Source organism: Scophthalmus maximus, chromosome 8, assembly GCF_022379125.1.
Source record: "Scophthalmus maximus strain ysfricsl-2021 chromosome 8, ASM2237912v1, whole genome shotgun sequence".
Lineage (NCBI taxonomy): Eukaryota > Metazoa > Chordata > Actinopteri > Pleuronectiformes > Scophthalmidae > Scophthalmus > Scophthalmus maximus.
This window is the reverse complement of record NC_061522.1, coordinates 8,918,886-8,943,990: the sequence shown is the minus strand read 5'-3', so window position 1 is coordinate 8,943,990 and position 25,105 is coordinate 8,918,886. Positions and strand designations below refer to the sequence as shown.

The following is a 25,105-nucleotide window of genomic DNA, read 5'->3' as shown; positions in this document are numbered from 1 at the left end:
GAAATACGTTGGAACATATTTTCAGTTTGAAGCGGTCAACGTCCTGCTCTGGGACACACACGTACATCTCCACTTTTCATCTCCTGTTTTGTCGAGTTGACAAAACAACTCTTAACTCCATTGAGTCGCTGATCTAGAGCTTTTCAACTGTATTGCACATCATTTGCTTCCTTAATGGTGAGGGCAACCCACATACAAAGCCTGCAAAGTGCAGCACAGCCCATTTACGTTTTCTGTCCTATTTGCCAATTTTTGGCACATATCAGCTATCCATAAAGAGTGTGTGCGTGTTCGTGTGGGTGTGCGTTTGTGAATGAAAAGCGGCAAATAAATGCAGGAATTCACCATTATTTTCTCCCGGCATTATAATGCGTGACCTTGGAGTTACATTGCTTTAAGTATGCTTGTTATAATCAAGCGATATGATCAAGAATCGCGGTCCGCTACAGCTATTTGATGCTTCTCCGTTCAACAGGTCTTCCAAATGAAATGACACAATTTGCCAGTGTCCTTTAATATGACACTTGTTCTGATCCCCGTTGCAGCAGGACGACATCATTCGTCAGCGTGATTGTGTTGAGTGTTGGTTGGAAATAGGAAACAAGGAAAAAAAATTGGAATTTATGTCAGCATATCTTGGGGGCGACCACACTGAGGTTCCACTGTGGCCTGATGGTTAATTCTCAGAGACAGAGGTTCATGATGTTCCGGGAAGTTTCAGTGTAATATGACAGGAATTTTAATTATAACGGGGTTTTTTTCACGGGACACTTGGATGTCAAAGATGTTTGTTTCCTGTTGAGGCGACGGCTACAAAAGACACCATTTCTGCGCGAAGTAGATGAAAGGCCATGTGGCGGGATGAGGCCCCTGAACTATTTAGGGACCAAACTGAGCCAAGCGGCCTGTTTTTAGTCCTGATTGCTGCTGTTTTCCAGAGTCCATAATGAACAATTCCCTGTAGTCCCGTCTCAGGTTCTGCTCATTTATTTATTTGCGCTCAGAGACACAAGGATAAAAGGAACGGGAGGGCGAGGGAGGAGGAGGCAGACAGAGATCTGGTTCGCTTTCATTAGCACATCCGGACTCAAGTGATCTGCTGCTAAGTGGCGGCATACTGGTAGCTGAGCTGCAAAGTGCACTGTGGATGAAAAACATTAAAACGTAAAGGCTGCATTTAATCAGGCCGCGTATCCTCGCATACGGCAGGCCTCTGTGTCGGTGCTTTTGTGCACGCTGGCTTCTCCTGTTCCACGCATTGTTTGCAGAGGGAAGGATAAGCCGCAGAGTAATTACCGCAATTCATGATCAAAGCTAGAACAATGTCCAAGACAAATAGAATCATGGCATCGGATGGCAGTTCATCTGATGATACGGGGGAAACTTGAGATTGCCCAAGTGAGGTGTGCCGGGGAGAGGCCGGGACCGCACCACACTTGTTTGCGAGCAAAAGCGGCTGGAAGTCAATCACAGGTGCTCCTTGAGTCTTCATGCAGGGGTCGACCTGATGAACTCGGAGTGAACTGCAGCACGTGATTCACGATTCGCAGAGTATAAGCAACAGCACATGGAGCAGAATCGCTGTTATTTTTAAAGACTGAAATGAGTCTTCTCAGGTCGAGTCTGTCTCCTCAAAACATACCCACTGTTTTCTTATCTCCTTGATATCACATATTATGTAAGTTGTTGGAGTATCTACAAAATGACCGAGAAGATCTTTTGTTTGAGTGTTCTGGGGGCATTTTATACCTATATTGATGATGTTTGACAGGAAATGAAGCGAGCGAGATGGTTGATTACATGCAACAGACTCGAAGAACGAACATTGTTGCTCATTGTTCGGCAAAAAGGCCCTGAAGATTTCAGATTCTGTTTGTGGATGTAACAGGAAGTGGCCTTTGTTATGTATTTCAGCATCACATTTATTGTATATAATCTAATGCATACATTTAGGACAGTTGCCAATTGTCAAGAAAGAAAGAAATAGTTCATAGAATCATTAGATATTCCATTACAAAAAATACGTAAAAAGAAAAACTAATACTCAACTAATACTTTCCAGTTCAAACACCTTCACTGGTTCTCCCCTGCAACTTTTTTCTACCTTTTTCAATTGTTCAATATCGTTGTAATATACAGATTGAGATAAACGTAGGCCTGTAGGTCTGAGCAGCATGACATTGAACATGCTTTTTCAAACCTTAAAAACAGCACGTTTTGTCAATGAATTCAGATGCTACCTGATGGAACTGGACCGTTTGTGATCATCTCCATCAGCCCTACAATCTGATCAGATCATATTATTATACTAGAAACCACAGACAAAAACATGATGTTCATGTCTTGTGGCATGTTTTATTAAAAAATCTAGATGGCTGCTAAATGTGTTTTTCGTACGGTTTGATGGTAAATTACTGAAAAGCTGAAATGGACAGTGACGGATATAGTCCACCATGGATACGCTTTATGTTTTGATTTTGCGGTAGAACACCCGTTGATGTGTTATATTCTATTCTATAATATTATATCATATAAGCACATAAATCCAGAAGTAAGCACAGTCTATGATTCACGCAGCAGAGGGAAACGATGGCAGGTAAAGGTCAGGGTGGAAGACACCGCAGAAGCCACGGCAACACACAAACACAAGTTTACCGGGTCCATGAGACAGCGAAAGGCCTTTCACTGCTTCCAGATCGGCGCCGCGACGGGATTGGTGCGTGCGGGGTACATGCCAACTGTGATCCTGGACTTTATTTAGCACTGATTAATAAGATGTAGGTTAATGAAATCACCTTTTCATGTCACTCCTAAGCCTTGAGCCTCATTGAGTCGCATTTTTTTTCCCACATTTTTTCCAAGCAGTCCTCTTCATTTTGATGCTTTTCGAATAAAGTCTCTATTGATTTCTCATCCTTTCACTTTTTTTTTTTGTCAGTGTGTCCTTTAACACTGGTATTATTCAGCTAACACAATGTGTTTACTTTGTTTAGAACAAGCCATTGAAGTTAGATTTAAAATTGGAATAGTTAAAATCATGTACTGATCTCCATGTCCAGGTGCTGACATGCTCTATTCAACTCAGCTACAGTTAAAATACTGTTTATGAGAGTAACATTGAGATTTATGTGGTCAGCTGCTCCTTCCCTTTTGCTCCACTCTCATCTCACTTATTTTCAGAACAAACAACTGCGCTCCCAATTTGATCTGTCCTGTTCCAAAATAAGGCGCTTTATTTTAAGTCATCCATCGCCCACATGAATGGCACAAAATAATGATCTCAACATTGTAATTAAACATTCTTTCTAGTGTTTTACCCGTTATTTTGCCACATGCCTTGTGAATAGGATGTTTTGTAGACGACACGTGCGAAGGGACAAAACATCTTCAACAGTTTGACAACACTCATGCAGCACAACAACATGCAACCCAAATATAGAAAAGAAACACGCTGCAAATACCAAAAACACAACACAGAGCTCACAAAAAATATCCAAAAATCATAACGACACAGGTAATTACAAGTAATCTGTGTGAGATAACAGTTGGAATCAACACATTGCTTAAATATGAGCCTCATAATCTAACCCCCTGACAGTGACAGCGTGAGAAGACTTTGCCATCTCAAATGGAGACAGTCCATCAATCCCAGACCTCATGATTTGATCTGCTGAGTGAGGTGTATTATGCCAGAAGTGCGGTCCTTACGTTCACTCCTTGGTGAAATACAGGTACTGTAGTTTTATAATAATTTCACAGAAAGGAGCCGATATACGAAACTGTCCAAAGATAAGAGTTTGATGACAGTTCAGTCTCTAGTGCAAGCTGTTAGGCATCAGGTCAGTTGAGCCTTTCTATCTCTTCCTGTATAGTTGTGAAGTACACGCAAAATACAACTCACCAAATACAAATAATTCATTTTCCAGTTATTGATATTTGACTGATATCTTGTGTGATTCTTTTGAGTACATCACTTACCGCTTTTGAACCCTTTGCCTTAATAATCGTCTAGATGGTGTATTAAAAAAACAAAACAAAAAAAACAAGAACAACAATAAAAAAAATGTGGCCTATCCAGTCATTGTTTTTATTATATATATTATAATATAATTGTAATACAATAATGTCATTTTTGAAATAAAATTCTGTCTCGGTGTAAGAGTTTGTTATGTAAAGTGAGGAAAGTAGATAGGGTATGTAAAAGCCAGTGTGGCCTTTACTGCAGCGTAGGACACGCAGTGACATCATCGCTGTCTCATCCCATACCACCAGCACGTCTCTGCTCCAACATGGACTCCAGCTGCATTTATCTCCAATTTCCTTCCATCTGGTTTGCGTTGCTTTCAAAGCCAGTCATGATAAAAACAGGCTTTACTTTACAAAATGCAATACGGTGATACAGGACATGGTTAAAATTCAAGGAGAGCTCTGAGGTGTGTGCGTGCGTGCGTGCGTGCGTGCGTGCGTGCGTGCGTGCGTGCGTGCGTGTGCAGGGCACAGTCACAGTCACAGCAGTCATTTTTTTGTTTGATCATCTGGATCCTCATTCTGTTGAGTTGAGGAGGTTCTGACATGTTTGACACTTTGATCTTGAAGCAATGTCTTGTCCTAGAATACACTGTTCCTACAAAATGTGTGTTTATTATGTAAATGAAACACTGAATACACAGTGTGTGGTCTGTATTTGTTGTTTGGACATATTACATTTTTGGATTGTATCACATACTGCGGTGGCAATTTTGTCGAATCAGGAGCAAAGTCAGGTCAAGTCAAGTTTGATGCAGCACCTGCAGATGGTCTCGAGCACTTTCAGCTTAATGAGATGTGCAGTGGGCAAAGTGAGAAAGAGCCGTCAGTGATTTACACTCGCAAGTCGCGTCACACAGTGAGGAGTCATGGATAATTACAAAGAATTGTGGGTAACACTGAGGGAATGCATAAGGATGTCAGCTGAAAGACCATTTTCTGCTTAAGAGAAGTAATACTGTAAGAATTACATGAAGCTTAGAAATGAGGACTTCTGATACCCCACCTACCGACAGTATGACGGTATTTTGTGCAGCATAGCTTGGTGTCTGCTAATGATGGTTTGAATTCATTTCTTAATAGTCCAATAGCATTGACTGACGCTCTAATGGCCAGGAAGCCTACAGTTCACAGACGTGCAAACAAGAAAATATATGTCTGACACTTAACAAGTGTGTGATGTTTATGGGCTGTATGATAGTAGCAGGATATTTACAAATCATCAGCCATCCCATCCCATATGTGACATATGTTCTTCTTCTACCTCACACATGCAATTCATATAGGATTCAGAAGAAACTCTTCAAGACGTGGGATGCTTTGTTATTCCCGTGTCAGCGCACCGTGTCAGAATGAGGCCAGACAGCCTCAGGAACATTATCTCAGGAGCCCGAAGCAGCAATATTAAGAGATCATACAGAAGGAGGGAGATCATGCATCAAAAGATGATTCGTGAGCACATCAAAGGGAAGCATCTGTTACACAACCTTGAAGGAACAGTCTGGAAGGGAAAAAAATTCCAGACTCTCCTGCAATAGACGCACTGTCAGGTACAAGAGGTGGGCCGTAAGCCCATCTCATCCCCAACAGTTTGCACGACCCTCCTCAGTGAGGGTCCCACCTACAGGAGGAGACCGCTGAGAAAGAGGACACAATATATCTCTACCCGTCAACAGCAGACAGGATGGACGGTCATGTGCGATGTCAAACAGATATGAATTACAGGGAGTTTGAGAAGCCCTTGAAATTATTTGTATTCATTTATTTATTTATGTATCTCTGCGAAGTGGTGAGTAAATGCATAAATTGTCTGCAGTGGTTCCAGAATAAAGATGATGTGAGTAATTTTCATGACGCATAAATCATGTAATCATGTCACTCGAGATCAGCAGTGGGTCCAAAACTGAAGCCTGAGGAACACCGTGACTTATGTGCAAGGAGAAGGTTTTTTAATAAATCAATTTTGATTTTAGGGTTGCAAAGTAAAGTTGTTAGGCCTGCGGCGTCAGAGGCAGCACAGTCCTTTGGAGTCTAACACCAAAAGAGTGGCCACGATGGTGGGTTGTTCTTTTTAGATATGGTTTTCTTTCAGAGACAGAAATGAAAGTGCTAAAAAAGTGCCCAGAAATTCTAAAATTATTCATAAAAATTAAAAAATCAGGCTAAACTGTCTTAACAAAACATCAGTTGAATAATGTTAAAGTGCAATAATCGCCAATAAACAGCCATTTGAGTTGAAATGAGCTGGTGCAGGTGAGCGGAGGCGTGCGTCGCGTCAACAGCAGTAGAACACGGCAAACACTTCCGACACCTTGCACCTTTTTCTCCGGAAGTGTGCCGCTCTGTGTCCACAGCCTCGCAGGGAAGAAAAGTTTCAAAGGGAGATCTGATTAATGGGCAAACAAGCTGGGAAAAAAACCCCAGAACTTATATACTGTGCATGCTACAAGTGAGATAACATCAGGAACAACAACAAAATTCATTCTCCAAAATTCAATTTCATCCATTTTTGTGTGAGAAAAAAAAACACATCCCAGATCTTTTGAAGCTGTGCTGAGGTCCCGGCTTGATTACCATGTGAGATTGAACAAGATCTGGCAAAAGGTAGGAAAAAAATTGCTTCTGGCAGGTCTCTTCATTATATCTTGGAGCTGGTTTAGATAAAAGTACCCAGGGTGTTTTCTGACAGAGCCACTCGTCTCGGCCTGTTTTTTAACCCTCTGTGTTCCACTTTCACTGCATCTGCGTGCCAGCTGCAGCTCTTTGTATACAGTGTGCAAGTGTGCCTGACTCTGATTGGGGTCACCAGAGGGTCTGTCTCATTCAATATGCAGCTGATTGACCAACTGGGGGGTCACGGAGGTTCCAACAGACAGGGCCCACACAAAACTGGAGGAATTTCATTTTTCAAGGGTGCGCTGTTCACGTAGATGACGGAGAGGAGACTTAGTCACAAAGATGTGAAGAGATTTAGAGCCATTGAGTTGTCAGGATACGAAGTGTGTTACAGCGAGATCACAGGCGGCGAAGAGCCGACGACATCTCATCAATGTAGATTTAGTTTCTAAAATACATGAAACAAAATACTGGCATTTAAAATTAAGTGGAATTTTTTTGAGAGTGTGCTACATATTTAAAACTCTTTGGTGCAATGCAAATGAAGAAAAAAGAAAGGGGAACACATGCGCACACACAGCCAAAGATCAGAGAAAACAAAAGTAAACAAATTGTTCTTTTTCTGCTAAAAAAAATGGTTTATTGGATAAGGAAGATTACAAATCTGATCCCTTGATGGTAACCATCAACCATCTGATTATACAGGCCAACTCCTAAAAATGAATTACCACATGGAAAATATCAGTAACCCAAGAGAAGAATTAAACAAATTATGAAAACATAAAAACTGTTGAGAGAAAAGCTTAGAGCACCAAGACTACATTTAACAACAGTTAAAAAGTAGAGACTTTAAAGTTAGAGACAGAATAAATAGAATAAAAATGGGTGGGGGGGAAAGAAAAAACATGGTAAACATGATCCTAGAAGTTTAGGTTTGAGTTACACTTCCCAACAAAAACATATTTCATGCTGATCTGTGCTGCAGACAATTACAGTAAAGCTAAAAGTGGGATAAGAAGCAGGTGTGTGTGTGTGTGTGTGTGTGTGTGTGTGTGTGTCTTAATTCAAACAAGACATCATGTGAAATCACTTTCTAAAGACCAAGGCACTCTTACAACTTTTACATCAAATACTTGTGTACACCACATTTTGCCACCGCCACTTGCGAACGTACCGTACAAGGCAATTTGTCTGAGGTTCAGTCGTGAGTTTTTTTCCATGAACTCAAGCAGGTGCAGCTGCAGTTGCGTTTTTTTAAATTTAGACATTTCCAAACACTCAACATTCATTCCTATTTTCGTACTGATCAACAGCACTCACCCACACGGGCCATCACAGATGTTCACCTGTAAATCTTTTTACACAGTATTTTTTGCGAGCAGTCAACAGAATATACAGTCGTAAAGTTAGTGAGAAACCGAAACACCTACTATAAAGACATAGTTTTTAGTTTAGTTAACGACGCGGTTAAAACACAAACGTGTTAAGACTAAAAACAAGTGAGATCAGTTTTTTCATGGCTGAGAGCTGAGTGTAGAAGTGACAGACAAGAAGCCCGAGCTTGGTTTTTGACAGTAGCCGTGTGGTCCCCGAGTTCCCCCATGTTAAATATCCGTAGAAACCACCGTGTTCCCATGTTTGTTTCTTCTGAGACACAAACCTTCAGGCCTTTTCCAGTGACTTATAGTATTCTTTCAGCACGTCCCAGGCCTTTGGCGCCATGAAGCCATCGGGAGGATTCGCTCCCTCGCGAGCCATCTTCCGCATGCGTGTTCCCGAGATGAAATCATAGTCTTGGTGGCTGCAATTTAAGAAGGGGGGGGGGGTTAGTAGCAGACATTACAATTAATAAAAAAAAGGGGGCTTATCAGCAGAACAGCAAAAATTAGCCAACGATAACCGCCTGCTGCTTGGGAATCAAGTGCATCGAGGCGCGCCGGCTGGCCAGTTAGCATTTCTGTCGACCAAAACAAAGCTCTTAAAGCGTTTCACATCCCTCACATTGAAAACAGACGTGAAAATATGCGAATGGGAATTTTTTTTATCTTACTAAGCTCCAAATTTCATATGCTGACCATTTCTGGCTGCTGCTTTCCTCCCAAATCGTTCTGTGGCTAGAGAGATGCTGTGACAGTCCAGCGAGCCCGCATTGCCACGCCAAGAGCAGCGGCGGTTGGACAGTGCGGACGGTGCAGCCGACCTCTCACATTCATGAATTCTTCACATTCAATGTGTGGGAGGAGTAGATGTGTAATTAGTCAAATTTGTCAATCACAAGTAATCTATAAATTTTAACTATTAAAAAAACAAAAAGGCCAAGGATGAGGTAAGATCCCCGTCTTTTCTGCGTGGACAGAACTCCTTACAAGCAACAACTAACAACTAACAACTAACAATGTTTCCCATGAAGAAAACAAATGCAAGCGGCCAGGCTCTAAGTCCCACTGTTTATGAAGTACAATTTCTAATTGTTATCACACGACGTCGAGCACGTCCTGCGGCTTTGAAACATTTAGAATCTGTGAAGAAGACCTCACATTTCACGTGGCGTGATGTACAAGGGCTCCAGGCATATTCTTCCGAGAACATTTTTTATACAATGTCAAATTAGAAACAGCTTTGCTGTGACCTCAGCCGTTACACTTTAGGGAGAGACTTGAGAGGTATTGCTGGTGATTGGGCTTAGTATCGATATTCCTCTTGAAATTTGGAAGAGCGCTGTCAGTGTGCATGCGAGAGTGGAATGCCATAAATCTAACTGAGTGACGACTACGGACTTTGGAAATCTCTTTACTTCGGCCTTAAAATTAAACCAAACCATAGGGTGAGTGATGTTCCGTATAAAACTAGAATCAGCACCTCAAGCTTTATTGCCTCCGCCAAACAGTCAAGACGCAGCTTGCATGTCTTTCCACTCATAAGATATATAAGGTCAAGACTGAAGGGATTTGACAAAAAGGTGCGAGTGCATTTGCAGGACAGCGACCTTGAGCTTAGACCATCAACTTCTAATCGGTACATCCTTAAGTCTTCATGAACATTTGTATCAAATTTCAAGTTGTTGTCAATAGAGCCTGAGGGATATGGATTTTTGGGCCCATGACGATATCGATATTAGGGAGATCAGGATTTCCGATACCAATACATCGGCATACTGTATATTTATATATATTTTTAGAAATCAAAAGAAAGCATTGCTGTTTACTACTCCTGTTGATGTCGATGAATCTTTGAATTCTTATATAAATATAAGAATAAATTTAAGACTTCTGACGACAAAAATGTCATTGTTTCCTCTGAGACAAAAAAAAAATAGATTTGGCCATTTACTGAATATTTAAAATTGAGGTTTTTTTTCTTACCAGGTAATGATTTCAAAGCCAAGGAAAAACGATACAAACTTGGTAATATTTCAAAACTGTACCAAGTACTGTTAATTGTTTCCACAGAGGCACATCGTGCGGCCGATCAACAACTCAGTCTGGACTTAACATCATAAATATGCATCATGGAAAACTAAGCAAATCTCATGATTAGTCTGGCCATATTTACTTTTAACATTCCTACACAGCTACAGTTGCGTAACCCAATGGTGGCGGCTGCATCACATCCGCAGGAGAGGCAGTGAGATTGCATGATTTTTGTTAGTCATCATGTGCAGTCTGCGTACACATACTGAAATTAATAGCAGGTTTTTTGAGCAACATCAAAGCTCGCACTAATCCACGAAACCTTTTAACTGTGTAAGAAAGAAAAACAACCCGTTATTCTTGGCCTGACGTTTTGCTGTAAACAGCAGAGCGAGAGGACAGGAAATGGATGAAATGGTCGTAAAAAAATTAAAAAAGAAAGGCCTAATGAGTAATTAATTTAGAGAGAGGAATTTCTGCTTAGGTTGCTGGTTCTAATTGGAATACATGTGAGGTATTACTCTTGACTAAATCTACAAATAAGATATTTAGGTTTGTGTGAGTGAGGTTTTTATCAACTGAAAAATTGGAACATGAACATGCACTTACTTTCCAGGGTCATAAAAATCCATCGCTCTCTTGACCTTGTTGTAAGCAGCAACCTTGAAGGGTACGATCTCCAGGGTGATGAGGCCGGGGGCCATGGTGAGGACCTTGGCGCCGTGGGTGGGTTCGTACAGGTCCTTTCCCGTGTCTGGGTGGGGCATGCCTGCGGGGTCACGGCCCACGATGTAGAAGTTGGCACCAGCCACCATTCGAGCTCTGCAGTGCCACTGAACCTGTGGACAAGGAGACAAAGAGAGAGAGAGAATATTGAGAAGACTAGATTAGAATGAATAGGAAATATGGTGTTTTGTTTATATTTTATTTCACACACACTGTAATAAAATATCTCTAGTCCTTAATACGGGCTCAAGAATTATTGTTCATAATGACGAAATTTAGTATTTTTGCTGTGTTGTTATGATTATTCTGGTTTGTGCTCAGCATGTTGTTCTTGTCTTAGTTGTGTAACATGTCAGGGCTGTTGAGTACCTCTGTGTACCTATTATGCAGAGTGATGGGGAAGATGTGGTGTGTTTGATCGACTTTTCTTTTAAGCTGTGGTTGATTTAATACGGTAACATTATCTTGTTATAATAAAGTCTGTGGATTTTAATATAACAGTGATTAATGACTGTGCAGACTACAATATCTCAATATAACTTAAAATATCTAATAAAACTTGTGTTGGGCAAAAGAAAATATAAAACCACCCCTAGGTTTCTCTTTGCAGCAGACCTATACCTCCACAAGTTCAGGCGACCAGTCTCCCACAATTACTTCCCTTAGGAATTAGCATTCACAATAAACACTGAGGTTCCCTTTCTGTTTCTCATTATCAATAATTGCTAAAACTCCACATTACTTCTTGATAATTACTAATACTGCTGCCATTAGAATAATGTTCTTGCCCATGTAGCTTGTATATTTTAGGACGCAGGGTTTTTTAGACGGGGTTTACAAAATGTGATTTAATCTTGGGATGGAGCTGTAGGCTGAAGAACACTGGCAAATTTGAACGTTGACTGGAAGTAGAAAGCTTGACCGAGGGTTTCTGTTGTTTTTAAGTGGTAGACTGGGTCTGACTGGGTCAGAACAATGACACAAGACTCGAGTCTAGAGCTCCCATCCATAATTACAAACGGAGTAAATTTCGCTGTCTGACATCCAGCCTCCAATCTGCTCTCAATCATCTTCTCCACAGTTTTCTTATTATCATAAATGAATGATTAAAAGATACCCAGCTACACAGCTATGCTCAGGCACCCACGGAGGTTTGTGTATGGCACGGAAACACTAAACAGAGCTCCCCAAGGAAAGTTTAAATCCCCTTTCCTGCCATTTATCACAGTCACAAATGTGCAGACACCAAGTATGTGACATGTCTCTTCCCCGTGTGTGTTGTCGTCACTTGGTGCTGCAGTCATTCTTTAGTTCCCTGTCATTTAAAAAAAAAAGAAAGAAAACTCAATATTGTTGAAAGTCATTACCTCAGTCGGCCCGGCATACATCATGGGTGAAGGAAAGATGGCAACAATGGTGGTGTCTGGATTCAGGACGCCCTCCTCCAGCACCGCAGCGTGCTGCTTCATTCGTGTTGGCAGCGGCACATCGTCGTCCTTGGTCCACCCTCCCAGTGGATGGAGCAGCAGCACCGGCCGGCGGTAGCCTCGCTCAATGAGACGCTTGTGGGTGTCCTGCATCAGGAGAGCGTGGCCATTGTGGACCGGGTTGCGGAGCTGAAAGGCAAATACAGCGTCTGAAAAAAGACATCAGAGAACAAGGGGTTTGTTATATTCAGAGGAATCGCATCTGTACAAGACAAATAAAGTGTCAGAGCATAATCAAGCAGCTAAGTACCCACCCATTGAAAACACAAACAGCCTGTGGTCTTATTGGTGAGTAGGTGAATCACACCAGACCTCTTCTCAACAGTGACCTCACTACTCTGACTCCCTTACTTACTTTAAAATAAGAAAATACAAGTACTGATGCTGATTGGTCTAACCACAGTTCTCCTTATGACTACCATCTTTCCAAATATCCTTGGTTTAAGTTCTCAAGATAATAAACAAGATCAGCACAACGTCACCCCATACCTGCATTCATCTCCTTAAACTTCTGTTTGAGCTCAGTGGGGGTGAGTCGGTACTGGTCGAGACCGTCGTTCCAGTAGATCCTCTCCAGAACCTGCAGGTCTCCGCCGACCAGCCAGTCCCCGCTCTCCATCACCATCTGAAACAGGAGTCACAGTGACCATGGCGGTGAACACGACTCAAACGTAATCCAGACTTAAGACACTGTGGTCCATAAAAACGTCAATGTGCTGGATCCAGGCCAGCGTGAATTCTAATAAAACCTCCTGAGTTATTGCCCAGTTGCAACAGGGACATAGCAGCGTAAATCAAAGTCACCATGTGTGGTTAAACACAGTCAACAAAGCTCTGGCGTGCCCCCTGTTCTGCCTTTGGCCACATCTACTCTCTTAATTTCAGTAACAGAACAGAGAAAAAGTCAGATTGTATTCCAAAATTAAACCTGGTGATGAGCTCATGACCACACTGGAGGGGATTTTCTTTTCCCCTCTTCAGGAGATTAATCGAACAATGTCACCAAAATGCTCCGGATCCAGGGAAAAGGCTGCTATTGTTTCAGGTAATATCTTTCGCCTGCCTCCTGTGGCATGTATAAGACTGTAGCTTGAGTTACTCAACACACTGGTACTGCAGGATGTTAATGTGATACAAAGTGACAATTCTATCCACAGGCCCAGTAAATAGAAATAAGCACTGCTCCGGCACTGAGGCGGTGAGAATTCAAAGAGACGGCCATAAATGAAACCTGAAGTGTGTAGGTCTCGCGAAAGGCCGATTTTGGAAGTTGATGAAAAAGAAGAAAAATCCATTCATGTTACTTATTTCTTTGACATAATTTATCATATAAAAAATAAAAATAAAACTCTTTGATATCCTTACTTTACAAACATACTGTTTTCAGTTTGATCTGGCAAACTGAGCAGCCTTATTCTTTGGAGATCGACAGCATTGACAAGTTGCAATTTATCTTTTTTTACAAATGTGAATGGAAACTATAATGTCTGCATGGATAACTCAAAGGAGCAGGTCCGTACACACACACGTGATCTGTTTAACTATTTAAAGTACCCTGTAGCTTTACATGTGAAAGTGCCATAACCAGATAAACAGCCACTACAGCACAGTTTCCGACGACGGGTTTTCCGGTCTGACTGACAGACAGGCAAACAGGAAAACGAGGATTAACTACATGTAATATGGAGCAGGTCGTTCCTGGCTGGAAACAGACGGGGGTTGGGGTTGTAGCTACCTACTCAGAGGTGTGCTGACAGACCGGCTCCGGCATGGAGAGTTAAACATCCACTTTATGTATACATACACACACTCTCTTTTAATGAGTGACACCCTAATCGCAGCAAGCTGAACACACATATCCGTCTGTGACAGGTTTGAGTGGACATAGAGTGACAGTTGTGGATATACATGGCCATGCTCAGCGCGAGTTTTAAAGCCAGCGCTGAGGCGACAGGTGTGGACGCTGGAGAGTCACGGTCTATAAGATGCTACCGACGCATCTTAAAACGCGTCCAGTACCCAGCCAGATTTGATTATAAACGAGAAAAAATATTTAATGATAGCCAACTTTGCTGCCAGTCGGAGGCAGCTGTCAATCCAGCATTTCTGGCAGCAAAGGGCTTTAAAAAAATGAGCCACTGAGGTTTACAGTAAGTCTGACCCCAGGGAGTGATATCACCAGATGCCACGGAGGTTACTGTTAGTTTTACCTTGCATCTCTGCAATAACCAAGTGGCTGACTGACTGCACTAATCCTGAAAACAAGGGAGAATTCAAACTAGCCAGACAACCAGCAGTTGGTGTTTTCGATCCCACGACCATCTTTGTCGGCAACTGTTCCGTTCTCTTCCAGCTACAAGCCAGTGCCACTTCCATACAGTGTGCAGGATCATTAGACAACGTTATCTTGCCACTGAGGCTACCTGAGGCCCAACAGCAGGCGAACAGGAGACAGATGGGGACAATTCCTGTGTATACTGGGGAAAAGGTAGACGCTGGCAGAGATTCCTCCGATTGTTCAGCAGAGCGGTACAATCTCAGACACTGAGCGAGAGACGCAGCATCCAAATATAACACCTGCAAAATTAGGGTGGACCAGAAAGATCCAGTGATTACCACTGGGCGTCCTGACAGACTGTGAGAAAGGCTCCACTCCTCAACCGAGTCAGTCTTTCCATAAGCACTGTGAAAAGGGCGGGTTTATATCTGTGTTCTATCAGTGCAGAAATCCAGCAAGGCAGGTTTCCTTCACACGCAAACTGTTTATCATACAGCACACTGAGACAGGCCGCCTGGACCTCTGCAGAAAAATGTTCAATGCCTTCTTGAGCCTTTGGATTTTCTACATCACTTCCAACAAAACTAACCTGCGTTGCAAATTCAGTTTTCAGAGAACAAAAACTATCATTTTGAACATGTCATATAAGAAAGATACCTTGATGTAGGGGTGGTCCTTGCAGGTGGTGCCCCACTGGCGAGCACAGCGCTCTTCTTTGCGGTGTTCGTAAAACTCAGGGTTGCGAAGGATGGCAACTCGCCTGCCCTCGTAGACCAGGGCCACAGCCGTCACGCCATCTAAACGCTCTTTGTCTGAAGAAGACACCGGCAGCACTACGGGTACTGACAGATTGATGACACCACCTGGGACAAGGGAGAAAACAACCATTTTCATGAGGGGAAAAAGGCACATTTATGCAGTAAAAAAAGAATATCTGTTAGAAAATAGTGAATACCATCACTGTGTGTCAGAGTTTTGTCTTCTAACCAACTGTCCAAAACTCAAAGATATTCACTATCTTATCAAGCATGACAAACAAAAGCAGCAAATCTCACAATTAAGAACCATTTTGCTTGAAAAGTTACTTAAGCTATGTTTTCCTGAGGAGTTTATGGTCTCAATCTCTAGTTTCAAATCTTCTTCAAAGCAGCATGATGTTCATGTGACGTTGCCACTTGGTTGAACCCATCAAGAATTCAACCGTATGCTTGCAAAAACCCCTATGTAAAAACTCAACACGCCACTGGGTATGTCTATTAAAACAATGCACAGGTCTCCATTAAAAAGCTTGGAGGTTCTACAAAAGGCATCTTAAACAATACTCAAAGGTTCAGTCACAACACAAACAGCTCAGCCATTCTAGTAAAGTCTCTATGTTGTAGCCCTGAAGGCTAAATGTGAAGTATACAGCTAAACCACAGGCTACAGTGAGTCTTCAAGGCTGCAATTTAGGGAGCCAGAGGAGAACCCCCCCCCCTTGAGCTTAGCTAGAGATTGACCCTTTCTCATTTTATGATTTATCTGTGTAGTGACAAGTGTTCTGGTTGTGAGTTCATTTTGCCATCCAGGTTGATGAAAACGTTTGGGAATGGCACGCTTTTCACATCACATCAGATCAAGTAATGTGGAGACGCGAGGGGGGGACTCTAGCTGCCCCCACCACCGTCTGGACCCTCTCCTGGTCCCCTCTGTCACAGTGTTGAGCTTACAGCTGGTTTTAATAAAACACACACACACAAACAGGACTGCCAAATGTCCGAGCGAAGGAGACGCAAAGCTTGACTTTGGATCTGTTTATTTTTACAGACTATTTGATTAGTCAAACATGCAGTTTTCTGCTTCCCGACTACTTTTAGTGTTATAGTGAAGGTAATCAATCTCAATCACCGCGATAACCTTCTTTCACTGTCAAAGTCCCCGGTAGGAAGTTAAAAATGGAAAAATGGCCGCGTATGGTGTCAATCAATACGGAGGCCTCTTCCTCTGCGTCCCTCTCATCCAGGACAAACAGAATCAGTGTATGTTTCTGCCTCGGTCCAGCCCAGCTGAGTTTATCGTATTAGGAATTTTTCTGTGGAAACAATCTAAACTCATCTGTGATTTCATTCCAAGCTGAAAAAGTTTGATGGTTTTATCCTTCAGTGAGAACAGAGGTTGTATTCCTGTCAAAATCGGAAAATATGAAATACAGGCTATGTTATCTTCCAATATATTTTATATATCTTTCATTTTACTGTGTGTATGTTACAGAATATTTGGCACCACAACACTAAAGTCATGGTTTGAGTGGTCATGTGGGCAATAAAAGTAAATAGACTTTCTCTTGGAATTCCAAACAATACATGAGAAAATTGTTTTAATTCCATCGACCGCTCTACGCCCAATAAGATATTTGTTTTCTAAAATGTGCCAAAAAAAAGGCATTCCTAAACCCTCGGTGCAAACAGAGTCACTACTTCATCGACATGATACACAACGTTATTATGCCTGAAAATCTTTAGTTAAAATGAACCAATTAGGGATGTGCAAGATAACCAAAATATCATATCCAGAGAGAGCTCATTTCATATCCAAATAACGAGTATATATCATTAATCCTACATTTTCTCGGGTGCGTGAATTGGGATCATTTCTTTTCAAAAGTTAAGATGCAATTTGCTCCTTTCAGCTTTGTGATTTTACGCCTCTTGCAGCATCACAGGTCTGGGGATTGTTTTGTGCACCCATCTGTACAATTGTGGTTCATCTGCCGACTCTATTCTGTTTGAAAAGATTCTTGCATAGTTGGTAAAACAGGTTAGTGTTGTTTGAGACTGTTGTGGCAACTGCACTGCGGTACAGTTTGCAAAGTACGGTTTTCTGCTCCATGTCAGACCCTTAATAGCCAAACCACATGCATGCGACAGAAGTGAGTCCTCTTTTGGTACAAGCTCTTCATTTATGTTGGCTTGGTCGGAGTCTTTCTGTTCGGAATTACCCTGCTCCGTGTCACATTCACTCTCCCCATCCATGTTTGTTTGTGTTGCTGTCATGCAAACTTCCTGCCTGCATCCGTGCCGTGTGGAAGAGCAGAAACGATGACAAATATTGTAGTAAAGACAAAGATTTTGTGCACAAAGAAGAACAGAGCAGACATTCTCTTATCATCTCTCAATACATTGTCATACCACACATTCCTATTCCTGATAATATCAATGGGTCTTTCTGTCATTTCAGGTAAGTTGTAGATCACTTCTGCAGCAGGTCAGCCACAAGAGAAGCTCACTAAAGCCTCCCGGTACATGTAACAGTGCAAAATCATGCATTGCTGCTTGCCGGGACACATGAAAGTGCAATTTGTTAATCTAATTTAGCACTGTTTAAACAAAGTGCTCAATTTAAATTGAATAAAGGAGAAAATGTTAGAAAGGGGACACAAGAAGAGTTCAACAGATCAATGTAACATAATACTGAACATGGCAAATTACAGACACTTACAAATTAACCCTTTGGCTAGGTAAGCTACGGACAAATAACCCATCCTGGTGCTCAGGGTTTCAATGATAACAGAGCATAACTTCATTTCTGCTCTATTTGGCAGACAATGTAATGATACTGGCACATGAAACCAATAACAACATTTGCATTTCTCGACAGGAGAATTGTGTTTATCATACAGCACACTGAGACAGGCCGACTGGAACTCTGTCTGGATTTTCTACATCACTTCCAACAAACTAACCTGCATTGCAAATTCAGTTTTCAGAGAATGCAAACTATAATTTTAACATCTCATAATTCTTCTAACATTTGCATTTGAGTGCTGCCATGAAAAATGTGCACTGGTGTCTCAACAGAAAGCCATCCCTGTCTTTTGGTCTTCTGAAGTGTAGCAAAAACTGAATTTTGAAATGAAGTGTTAAGAATGTCTTTTCCTTAGATACATAAAATCACATCTTACCATCCAGCAGACAGTCAAAATGAAGACACTGTAAGTACTCTCTCTCCCTCATGAAACCGTTCAGAGGCGTGGCCCAGCCTTCAGCCAGCACCTGCACCCACTGCATGTCCAGCTGTGGATCATATACACAGATATAGTGACATACAGTAGGTCACACATGAAGTACTGACTCTGCGTATTAGTATATATATTAGTAGATAGTAAAATAATTGAAAATTGCACAATCAAAAGAAATCTTATTCTTTTTTCTTTTGAATCAGCAGCACCTTGCCAATCTGCACAGCAGGCAGAGTCTCTGCGTCGGCCTTGGCCAGGTCTAGTTTGTTCTCTTGAACGTACAGCTCCTTCACATCATAAGACGCATCAACCGGAACTATATCCTGCAGAATCAAAAGAAAGTGAAGTTAATGATTCTATATAGAAATCCTTACATAACACCCTACACAATGAGACTTTGGTTGGGTGTTTCCCATTAATAAACAAATGTTGATTTACAGAATAACAGTGTAGATATAGTGACATCAGCATCCACACAATTATGAGGCTTCACTGCCCCTTTGTGGCCAATCGAGGGATGATGACACAGTTTGGTGTATCAAGTCTGAACTAAAAGCCTTCAGTCGTCTTCTGTAATCATCAAGCATTTATTCTTTAAAGGGGACTAAGCCAATTAAAAACATTTGATTCTGAACATCATACATAGGAGGATAGACGGTCTCCTCACCTTCTGCTGGAGCAGGTCAATCAGCTGCTGTATGCAGTCATTCACACTGCAGGAGTCGGTCTTCAGCACAAGCTCTGGAGCTTCTGGTTTCTCGTACTCTGAGTCTATTCCAGTGAAACCTGATGAAGCAGAGACAGGAAACTGAAATCACAGTCTGAGCTCTACTTTTTATGCAAAATGTTCAGCTTTTAAACACCATGAATTGTCTGTGAGTGTCCATTATTTATAGTATTAATATTAGACTCTAATAGGTACAGTTTGTGTCCTATCACAACGCTCAAACAGTAGCACTTTATAGTAGGAGGTGATAGGTTTGTTTCTCCTTTCAATCAATAATCACACAAGCATGATTTATACCTAGATTATCCATACTCCAGAATCAAGGAATACAACATATGTGGGTTAAGAGAAGAAATTACCATTGATTGGTTACAATAGATCAAGATTCTTCCTTTTTCCTGGGGAATTAAAAGTACCGCTTCAGAGAACAGGTCAGCACTGAATTTCTTCTCACTAAAAAAACAGTGTCTCAATTACCTAAGAACAAAAGGAATCTTTGACAAAACGCCACTCATTTCACAAAAGAAATGACAACAAAACTGAGGAAGTCAAGTTGAGCTCTCAACCCTGTGTGCTACACCAGTGTGACATGAAGCACTTCCTCAAACAGTAATGAGTCCGTTTTAGTATCTCAATCATTTCTTTGAAAATAGACAAGATAAGCATAAGTAACAGAAAGAAAAGTTGGGTGAATGACGGTACTTACTGGTAGATTTGTTTCACTTCACTCTTTCAGCCTTTGTTTTGCATTTCACAACAAAAATTGATTCTGACCCATTCTCCTTAGAAACTAAAGTATCTATGTAGCAGATTACTCTGTATATCAGCCCCATTACGAACCCCAGCCTCGGCTCTACCGATGCACTTCACATAAAGAGCATTAAACCTTACCGCACCTCTTATTTCCCCCGCTCTAGCTTTCTTGTACAGTCCCTTCACGTCCCTCTGCTCGCATACATCCAGCGGAGCGTCCACAAACACCTCAAAGAAAGGCAGCCCTGCGGCTTCGTGGATCTTCCTTGCGTTTAGGCGATCCTGTCAGACAAAAAATGAAATATAAACAGTGTGGTTCACACAGGATTTTAGCCAAAGAGCAGTTAGTGGAAAACAATACGTTAAGTTTTTGAAGCTCACCAAGTTTAGTTAGAAAAATTGTTGTCTTCTGCTATGAGAACAAAATTCACCAGTGTACAGTAAATGTCTTGCAAATGGTTTAATCCAGAACTTGTAGCGTTTTTTTAATTTCAATATTGTTTTCCTTTTTTTTTCTTCTTTTCTTCAAAATAGTTAAAAATAAATTTAATAATAATCATAGCACACTGTCCTTTTACTGACATGAATTTGTATTTGTTTAGCATGTTATCTCTGTTCATGTGCTCTGTGTATTTTTCAGTTGTTGACCGTCTTTTTGTTGTCCTGTCACTGTTTTGTCATTTGTCTTTGCCAAAATAGTAAAATAAAATAAATAACAACAATAATCATAATAACTTTTGTGAGTGTGGTATGTTTTAAATTTTGGGCATGAAGATATATAATCCTGCCTCCATAAAATTGACTTCCAAATCTGTTTGTAATGGCATCTTCAATTTCAGCAAAACAATAATGGACAGTGAATCGGAAATCTGATCAATGTTCCAAAATTAGATGTAAATTTTACACTGGTATACAGCACCAGTCTGCTAATCTCCTGTCAGCCTGAAACAAAACTATTCACAAAGGGTTTGACTAAATATATCTCAACAGAGACTGTATAACACACATGAGAGCCATGTTACTACAGTATCAGCAATCGGCGCATTCACATTAAACTCATTCGTCATATGCTCCACAACCACTGATGCTTTCCTCGGTGAGTCACTCACCCTGCCATAGGGAGAGATGAAGCTGGCGATGCATACCAGCCCGGCATCAGCAAAAAGCCTGGCAACCTCAGCAATGCGTCTGATGTTCTCTTCCCGATCCCCTGGGCTGAAACCCAGGTTTCTGTTCAGCCCTTGGCGGATGTTGTCTCCGTCAAGGGTGTAGCAGGGAATGCCGTGACACACCAGGTAATCCTCCAGAGCCATGCTCACTGTGGTCTTCCCTGCACCGGACAATCCTTTACGTGGAGGAAAAAAACAACAGGATTGTGAAACAACTATCAAATAAACTGAAATGTAATTATTACGGACATGCTGAAATGTGTGACATCTCATAACCTACCACTCAACCAAACAGTGCATCCTCTGAACCCTCCTCTTGTGCCCACAACCTGCCCGCGCTTGTTTCGGCTCACATGATGAGCTTGATAGGTGACATTGGTTGCACGTTGCATTCCCTGAAATGATACAGAATTTTGCATCAATTGAGTATATGGAAAAAAAGGTTAACATGAACAGATTGAACCGAACAAGTCATTTCATAAAGCATCTTTGACGTTTTTTTACACCAATAAAATATGGTTCCCTGGAATTTTTGGGAAGCTGTATATTATAAGAGTCTTACTGTGCATTAGAGTTGGATTTTATTGCCAGCTTTAATTAGCCGCTTTGCATGCTAATGCTAGCTGGTGTTAGAGACATAATGCTAAACAATGGACAAGTAGTCTGCTAAAACAAAATATGCAATTATTGCGAGATAGCGTTTGAATGTCACGTTTCTATAATATGAAAATTTCCTTTCAAATAAATGTGCAATATTTATTACCATGATGTGTATATATAAACATATACAAGCACGACAGTACTTCCCTTCATTGTCGTTACCAACTCAGGTTATATGTATGTGTATTTTCATAACAAGAAACAGCAATAATTTACCATGTTGAAATCAAACATTGAATGAACAAAATAACAGACAAAAAACGAACTTGGGATTTAGATTTCTTTCATTTTTTTTCATGTATTTCCAGAAATACACTCATCCTTTAATCTTCAGATCAGAAGTATGCCCACGGCAAACATTGCAGCATACACAGAAGTAGGATCCACCTGTAACTATAATTAACTCATTCAAAGTTGACTAAAACACATTGAGTCTTTGTTGCAGGTGGTCATGCATATATGAACACCTAGTTATGGACAATATATCAATTTCTGTTCATAGGTTCTTCTAAATATCACACACTGTAGCTTTGGTAAAAAACACAACTTTATTTGATTGTGTTGTTTTTTTTTGTAAAGTTTTTGTTGATCATTCCATTCTGGAGGACTGAAGGGTGTAGTCAGTTATTTTTGAAGATATTTTTTCTCTCCACTCCCACTGACTAATAACCATGTTTTGCATACCTTAAGGTTAGGACACACGAACATGACGTCAAACCACTCACATCAACAAGTGGCCCTTTTCCAATGGAACTTTTGGCCAAACCCTGCTCAGTGATTTGCTTTTCCATTACCACTTTTACTAGCCGTCATCATTCAGCGAAGAATCAGCTGATCTGCCGTATATAACACTTGTTACTTTACGCCGCTGAACTATTTTACTTTAACTGCGCTGAGCTACTTTTACTTTCACGGAAACATCACTACTACTACATGGACCAGCGACGAGACTCAAGCGTTGTTCGCAGTCTGGAGCGAGAAAACTATCCGTACGTACCAACAACCGTTGCACAAAGCAAAAGCAAAAAAGCATGAGTGGGCAGTGGCTTTATACGTCATCAACTCAGGGCAGCGCATCATCAGATGAGAGCACACCCACAACCAGGTAGCCCTGCTGTAATGGAAAAGCAAACCCCTGCCACGCTGGGCAGACGAGCCGATGCCAAACCGTGCCAAGCCAAGCCAGCACATGTTTATGGAAATATGTGTATGCATATGGAAGTATGCATATATGCTGCTCAGGTGGGTGGGTCAGGCTGTGCTCCCATACTGTCACTAGAGAAGCTCGGCATGTTGATGAATTTTCATAATTTGTTCGCCTGTTGCTTTTAAAGGGCATCATGTAAACATTAGATGCTGTTGTGTTAATTTTTGGGAAACCTTGTCAGGTATGTGGTAATTATTTTGGGCTATAAAGAACAATTTCTTAGGAAATGAGGGTGAGTCGAACTCACGACTTCCGGCATGAGAGATGAAGGCGTTATCAAAAAGCTTTAGCCCAAAGCCCGAGAGTTCAGATCACTTTTTTCCGTGCCTTGTAAACATTACACTGGCACACAACCAGGCACTCACCACAATGATACCGACCTATCCCACAGTAAATATTAGCACGACTTAATATTAGTTGAATAACTTTACTCGAACCCCGCCTTGATTTTTTGCGGGGTCTCCCTTGTTCAAGTCTTTTAACTCAGCTGGTTCACGTCAATGCTACAGGGCAGAATTAATCTGATCGATAAGATACTTTAATGATCCCAAAAATGGGAAATTCTGGTGTTACAGCGGCAGGTATCCAACCCACAACACACCTTGCAAAATAAACAAATAGAGCAACAACAGTTAATCAATTAGTCAATCGCCAACTGTTTTGATAATCGAGTCATCGGTTCAAGTAGTTTTAATGAAAACAAAGTCAAAATTCTCTGATTTCAGCTTCTTCAATGTGAATATTTTATGGTTTCTTTGCTCCTCCGTGGCACTAAACTGAATATCTTTGGTGTGAGGACAAAACAAAACGTCATGTTGAGGTTTGGGAACCACGATCGACATTTTCCACCACTTTATGACATTTAATGGACCAAACAACTAATCGATTAATGGAGTAAAAAGAATCGACAAATTAATCGATAACGAACATAATCGTTGGTTGCAGCGCTACATACAAAATATAAGAAACGCAAATGTAAAAATGCAAGAATCGCAAAAATGTAAATGTAAAGAATGTACAAAAAAAGTGTGCAGTATGTGCAATCAGTTGTCAGATGTGGTAACATGAATATGTGAATGTGTTAATGAGTCCAGGGTCTCTGTGTCGGACAGAGGTGAGATGTCAACTCGTACAGTCGAATGGTTTGTGGCAGGAAATACTTCAGTTTGATAAGAATCACGCGTGTTCAGGCTGTAGGTCGCCAGGCCACAGGGAAATACATATATACATACATATATATATTTATTTATTTTTCTTCCACAGCCTATTTAGCTGAGAGTGATGCTGGAACCATCGGGCTCAGTAACCAGACAGTGGATGATGCAGGTGACTGATCCGACGCTCTTCTGTCTCGGTGCTGCTAGCAACACCGGTGCACTGGGATGTGACGGTATGATGCTAATGGGTCAGTCGAGGTGTGTGTGTGTGTGTGTGTGTGTGTGTGTGTGTGTGTGTGTGTGTGTGTGTGTGTGTGTGTGTGTGTGATGGAATTAAACACAACTTGGCGAGAGGAGTGAGAGAAACTCACCCAGTTCTCAGGGGCGTTGTTCAGCTTCGGCTTCTTGTTCGAGTTGCTGCTGTGCGTCTCCATGTCTGGTCCGCGGTCGACGGCTAATTTAAGCGGTTAGCTCTTTTTTTAGAAAAAAATAAAAACAAACCGACACGTACACGACAGACGGCTCGCCTCTACGTGTACTCCTGGCGCCGTGTGCTGAGAGATCGGAATCGCCGGTCAATGGAGGAGCCCGGTGCCGCGGAGCCTGCCTGGCGCAACAACCGGAAACTCGTCACCGGCGACGGAGCCACATCAGCTGCGACGCAGTGACGCACTTCCTGTAGTAGGAAGTCAGCTCGCATTATTTAATTATTTTTTTGGAATAATTTGTGTTTTGAAAACGATGACGGTCTGTGTTTTACTGACATGCCTACAAATATATATATATATTTTATTATTATTTTATAACGCGATTGACTCATATCTAAGAGCATTATGTATGGGATTTTTATTTTTATTTTAACCAATGCATAATTACCCACAATTAATAAAAT

General features: G+C 41.4%; 1 protein-coding gene across 1 annotated transcript; it reads right to left on the bottom strand.

The window, feature by feature from the left end:
• Positions 1–7,256: 7,256 nt before the first annotated feature.
• papss1 (3'-phosphoadenosine 5'-phosphosulfate synthase 1) lies at positions 7,257–24,852 on the bottom strand. The gene is made up of 12 exons (XM_035635946.2): positions 24,585–24,852; positions 21,470–21,584; positions 21,130–21,365; positions 20,164–20,302; positions 19,208–19,326; positions 18,750–18,863; positions 18,484–18,595; positions 15,201–15,406; positions 12,755–12,890; positions 12,146–12,414; positions 10,662–10,891; positions 7,257–8,443 (listed from the first exon to the last, which is right to left on the bottom strand). The coding sequence occupies exons 1-12, from the start codon at positions 24,645–24,647 to the stop codon at positions 8,305–8,307; spliced, it is 1,878 nt and encodes a 625-aa protein (XP_035491839.1). The 5' UTR covers positions 24,648–24,852; the 3' UTR covers positions 7,257–8,304.
• Between the last annotated feature and the right edge of the window lie 253 nt (positions 24,853–25,105).